Here is a 2679-nt window from a genome sequence, read left to right on the forward strand (position 1 = left end):
GTGGCCCCAGCACTAGGCCGAAGTTGAAGCTGCTGCTGCCACCACTATTGCATGACAAAAGCAGCAGGGTAAGCAGCAGTGGTGGGGTAGAGGGAGTTGGGGGAGAAGGAGGTGAAAGGGAGCAGAGGAGGGAAGGAGGAGCAGAGACTGGGGGAAGTGGGGTCGGGGAGTAGCAGCTGTGGCTCCAACTCTAATCCAGAGCACAGGGTCAGAGTCAGAACCACAGCCACAGGCACTGCCTACCCCTACCCCGCCACTCTGAATGCGGAAAAAAAACCTTTGTTTTGGATTCAAGTGAATATGGTATTTTATCTCTATAAAATAAAATTGTATGATTCATAGGGTTTATTTTAGCCATCACTAAAATGAAACCACAATTGAACTGCACATACAGCAAAACTAAACTTTACTTTAGGTCAGAAGAAAGAAAAACATTACCCAAATATAGAAATATTGTAGGTAAGCAGAATTTACTTAGGTCACCACAGTCAAGCATTCTAATTCCCCCATCACAAATTCAATCATCACTGAAAGTCAGGACAGCTGTAAGATGGTCTGTAAAAAACAGAGTGCCTTCTCAGCACCTTAAAGCAGCATTTTCTCAGCAGTGAGCCAAAGAGAGAGCTGGCTGCATCTTCTGACCTGGAAACAAAATTTCCTTAAAATGGAGAACCTTCAAAGAGCACTTGATAGACATGCAAGATCTGTACTACAGCATTACTGGACAAATTTTCACATTTCCCTTAAGAAATCAGTTCAACTCACAAGAGAAAGTTTTCAGTTTTCAAGGTCATTTTTATTGAACCAGCTTTGAATTACATTGCTTAGCTGGTAGCAATACTAAGCAGGACCAAAAAAATAAAAAGGATAGAGTGCCATTCAGCATTCCAAGCTAAGTCATCTAGCAAGGTTTTGAAATATATTTTATCCATCTTCTGATATCACAAGTTGTCATGCCAACGAGTGTTTGGAAACTATGTAACAAAATCCCTCAGAAGGAACTGTTTATGCATTTAATTAAAAAAGACTAGACAATTTAATTTCTCAAGTGTGCATTGGTCTCATGTCTACAATCATTTACATTCCACACTTCATGCTCTCAGATGAGTTATCGTAAAGATTAAGTTTTATTCATCACTGATACTACTGGAAACATTAGCCAGGCTCATGTACAGCAGCCTTATTATAAGTTATATTTTAGTAGGCAATAAATTATGACACTTGTTGATCAACCAAAACAAATTTCATCTAGGCTAATATTTGATACATTCAGATAAGAAAAGCATTTGGAAGTTTTATGCTACTCATATTATACCCTGCAGTGCAAAAAAAAATGACACCTATTTTTTCCTGAGTGTTTAGGAAGTTAGTATCCTTTTTCTCCATTTTAACTTGTGATCCATTTAAAATATGCCCCCCCCTTTTTTAAACTTGTCTTGTCAAAACTATACAACTAAAACACGCTGCTTTTTGTAAATATCAGAAATATCTCATCAGGAATTATAGGGTTATTTAAAAGCATTTTTAAAAATCCTTCATTTCAGTTTTCCAAGTCGGAAGAATGCTGTAAGTATAACACTTAACAAAAAGTTGAGCATTAACATATTTTCCATTGACCAAACGCTCCAAAATATACATGCCATACGCCTTTCAAAACTTTAGAGAAATAGTCTGTTTGAACAGTTTCAAAGTACTTTTTTTTTTTTAACAATTTATATTACAAGTTTCAGTTCATTCTTCCCCAAATAACATAATGCCCAATGGAGCTGCCCCTTTTCTAGACAGAAAACATCAAACACAAAAAAGTTTTGGAATGTATTTTGGGCAAGCGGAAAGGATACTGCATCCCTTACAAATTCATCTTCATGCTGAAGGCTACAGACCACGGGTCTCTAATTCAATCTTCTCTTCTGTTTGCAAAATGTCTGGTTCTACTGGTGCCACAGGTGGTCGAAGTATAACCTCTGGTCCTCCCCCATAGATTGTCTGCAGAAAATTCCATGTTTCTTCAGATATCTGCCCAGAATCGGCTCCTGAAAACAAAAACACAATTAAAAGAATCTGAATGATAAATCCGCATAACATTCCTAATCACTCTTTTTAAAGAAAAAAGAAAGAGGGGGTAATAATAATTTAATTCTTCAAATTAATGTTATCCTCACTGAATTTCTACTACCTTGCAGCACATAGTACTCAGCTCAGTGACAGTATTTTGAAAGCTAATGGTCAAAACGCAATTTAAAAACACGCTGCTTCCTACATTTCCTGCCTGATGCTAACATTGACTGCTTTCCAGATGTTGTTATACCTTGTCTGAAACACCAAACTAGTAGGGCTGTGCGACGTTTTGGTCCCCAATTCAATTTGGCAGAGATTCAACCCAATTTAGTGGCCAAATCTCCAAATCTGAATCGAATCAGAGGACCCTTTAATCTCTCCGAATTGAATGGAACCCTCCAAGTCGATTCGGACAGACACAGCTTTAAATGTTTTTTCTACATAGCTCTAGGTACCAGTTGGCTCGTGAATGCTGCGGTGCTGGGGTGCATGGGTTGTCCCACAGAAGTGCAGGGGGTGCTCCAGCGCACTCAACAGCAGACCCAGAAGTGGACCAGAACCACTTCCGGTCCACTTCCAGGTCTGCTAGGGAGCGCACTGGAGCCCCCCACATCCTCCCCA

General features: G+C 39.3%; 1 protein-coding gene across 5 annotated transcripts in view; it reads right to left on the reverse strand.

Moving 5' to 3' along the window:
* Positions 1 to 1421: 1421 nt before the first annotated feature.
* USP33 (ubiquitin specific peptidase 33) overlaps positions 1422 to 2679 on the reverse strand; it is a 63942-nt gene continuing 62684 nt past the window's right edge. For all 5 annotated transcript variants that reach the window (XM_019501474.1, XM_019501473.1, XM_019501476.1 and 2 more), the window contains one exon: positions 1422 to 2033. In XM_019501474.1, coding sequence (XP_019357019.1) covers positions 1876 to 2033 — 158 coding nt within the window. In that variant the 3' untranslated portion in view covers positions 1422 to 1875. The remainder of the gene's footprint in view (positions 2034 to 2679) is intronic.

The sequence above is a fragment of the Gavialis gangeticus genome, unplaced genomic scaffold, assembly GCF_001723915.1.
Source record: "Gavialis gangeticus isolate Ggan-Ray unplaced genomic scaffold, GavGan_comp1, whole genome shotgun sequence".
NCBI classification, from domain to species: Eukaryota; Metazoa; Chordata; order Crocodylia; family Gavialidae; genus Gavialis; species Gavialis gangeticus.